Raw genomic sequence first — 2,320 nt, forward strand, 5'->3', positions numbered from 1 at the left:
CAGACTGTCCGTGTAAGAGACCCATTTAAATTAGCTCCACCAGGCATATATCGCCCCGCAAAGCAAATCGCCGCTCGCCGGTGGTGATTATCAATCAATTAGAACCCAGCGCGCGATCGACACTAACCAGTAGTTGGCCAGCGCCCTGGCAACTTTTTATCTGACAAATTTTCCCCACGAACAACCGAGAGAAAATTATGGTTATCTGTACTTTCAGCTTTCTTCTACTCCTAATGGAGTCGCGGGTTCCTGGTTTAGCAGGTGGCCAATGTATAGGTTCTACCATCCGACTTATGGTCGGCCGGTACTACTAACGCGGTAACAGATTGTTGTGAACTTCGGAACGTTCCGCTACGGTGAGCACGGTTCGCAATTTCATTTCATTGTCACTCGCCATTGGAAGTGGCACGTCGAGGTCGACCAGGCTGGCCGACCTGAACGCTTTATAAGTACACCTGTCATGGGCAGTCCAGACAGCAGAGAACAAGTGGTCGCTGCAGAAGAACACTCGTCGAGCAGTTCATCAAACTTATCGTTGACCCATCATGAAGGTAAAAGCTGCAAGTGGAGAACCCCTTAATTGTGGGTCCAATAATCCTCGTCCAATCCCCAGACTGTTGCCGCTATTGTTGCCGTCGTGGCTGTGGCCGCTACCCTGGCCGAGGCAGGATACGTCGCTCCGTACGCAGGCCTTGCTGCCGCCCATCACTCCGGGGAGTACTACGACGATCACCACTACTCTGGAGCGCTCGGTTACGCCGCGTCGTACGCTGCGCCATATGCCGCCTATCACTACAACCCTTCCGGCACCTACAGCTACTGGGGAAGCCATGGTCCGACGGTGGTACAGGAAAACGCGGCTTCCTTGGCGCACCCCCTCCATGGAGAGCACCTGTACTCGCCCTATTCAGCGCCGTACGGGCTCTATGGACCGGCGAAGGCCACCGTAGTGCAGGCTAACTTGGCTACTGCTAATCCCTGGGGCTATCCGTCGGCCTACGGTGCGTACGGGCACGGGTACGGCTACGGGTACGACAAGTACCTGACCGCAGTCCCGGCTACCAAGTATCTGTTGTAAACTACCAAAAAGTGTTCTGGAAAATGTTAATAAAAATTGGTAACGTTCTGTTGTGCAAAACAACTTGAAACTTGTGGTCCATTTAGCATTAGCTCACCGGCAAGTGCAGACCTTGTGACAACTTAATCTCCTCACCGTGCTGCCATCGAATCTGAAATCTCAATTTCAGCTACCCACCTGGAATTGCGTTTCTCTTCATCTTCGCCCGAATCCTTTTAAGCGCAAGTCGGGCGCTCGAAAAAGCCCGTCAATCGTGGCATGCAATCAAACGGTTTCACAACCGCACAGGGATAGCCAGAACGAAAGAGTCTGGACTTTCATTTGCATAAATCTGCTGCCGCAATAGCCACCCTGTGCCAGCTGTGACGCTAGCCGCGCGGTTCCACTCGCCCTGACTCCATTCGTCTAGAATCGAACGTCGTTGATAAATGGTAATCAATCAACGACAATTTTGCCACTGCTCTGCTGCGGCTCCGGCTGCACTTGACGTGAAACACACCCTTTCGATGTAATCTGTTACTTTCCGCGGCACTGGAACCAGGGGGGCACACCGATGATGGTGACTAAGCGACCATTGCAGCGCGCACCACGTACACTTTGGTGCAGTATTGGAACCTAGCATGGCGCGGAAGAGAACAAATTGCTGGCTCCACCAAACTGGCGGCATTCGAAAGATTAATGTTCCGATACAGGGCGCTATATCATATACACGCCTCGTTCGCGGCCCGCAAATCGAATCGTTTCTTACGCGAGAAACGGTTCACGGGAGCTTTCGAAGGTGGCGCACTCGAGTGGGTCCGCTTGATCAGACAAAGAAATCACACTGCGAGTGGTATGCAGAACTTCCGCAATTAAGATTACGATCTACAGAAGCATCAAAAGTAGCCATTGAGGAACACATACAGAAGCCCGACGTAGGGAAAAGCAGAATTTAACCTCCAACACTTGAAAATAGGTTATTTCAAACAAAAGATAGGAACACAATTTCGTTTGCAACTATTTAGTTCGAAAAGATATCACAGTTCCGCGACTAGAATAACTTAGGCCACAATCGACTTCTGGTTGACGAGATGTCCCGGCAGAGGAGCCACATGCACAGCTCCCGGGTTGGCAGCAACGTATTTGGCAGCATGGGCCACCGGCAGGTAGTTGTTGTAGCCCAGACCGTATCCGCCATAGAGTCCCAGATGGTCACCCGTCTTCAGAGTGTTGACGTTGGCCTGGACAACGGTCGGAGCGTAC

At 51.9% G+C, this 2,320-nt stretch overlaps 1 protein-coding gene across 1 annotated transcript; it reads left to right on the forward strand.

Moving 5' to 3' along the window:
- Positions 1 to 545: 545 nt before the first annotated feature.
- On the forward strand, positions 546 to 1,135 carry LOC128276681 (uncharacterized). Its single transcript, XM_053015139.1, has 2 exons — positions 546 to 551; positions 614 to 1,135. The coding sequence occupies exons 1-2, from the start codon at positions 546 to 548 to the stop codon at positions 1,076 to 1,078; spliced, it is 471 nt and encodes a 156-aa protein (XP_052871099.1). The 3' UTR covers positions 1,079 to 1,135.
- Positions 1,136 to 2,320: the final 1,185 nt, after the last annotated feature.

The sequence above is a fragment of the Anopheles cruzii genome, unplaced genomic scaffold (assembly GCF_943734635.1).
Source record: "Anopheles cruzii unplaced genomic scaffold, idAnoCruzAS_RS32_06 scaffold02045_ctg1, whole genome shotgun sequence".
Lineage (NCBI taxonomy): Eukaryota > Metazoa > Arthropoda > Insecta > Diptera > Culicidae > Anopheles > Anopheles cruzii.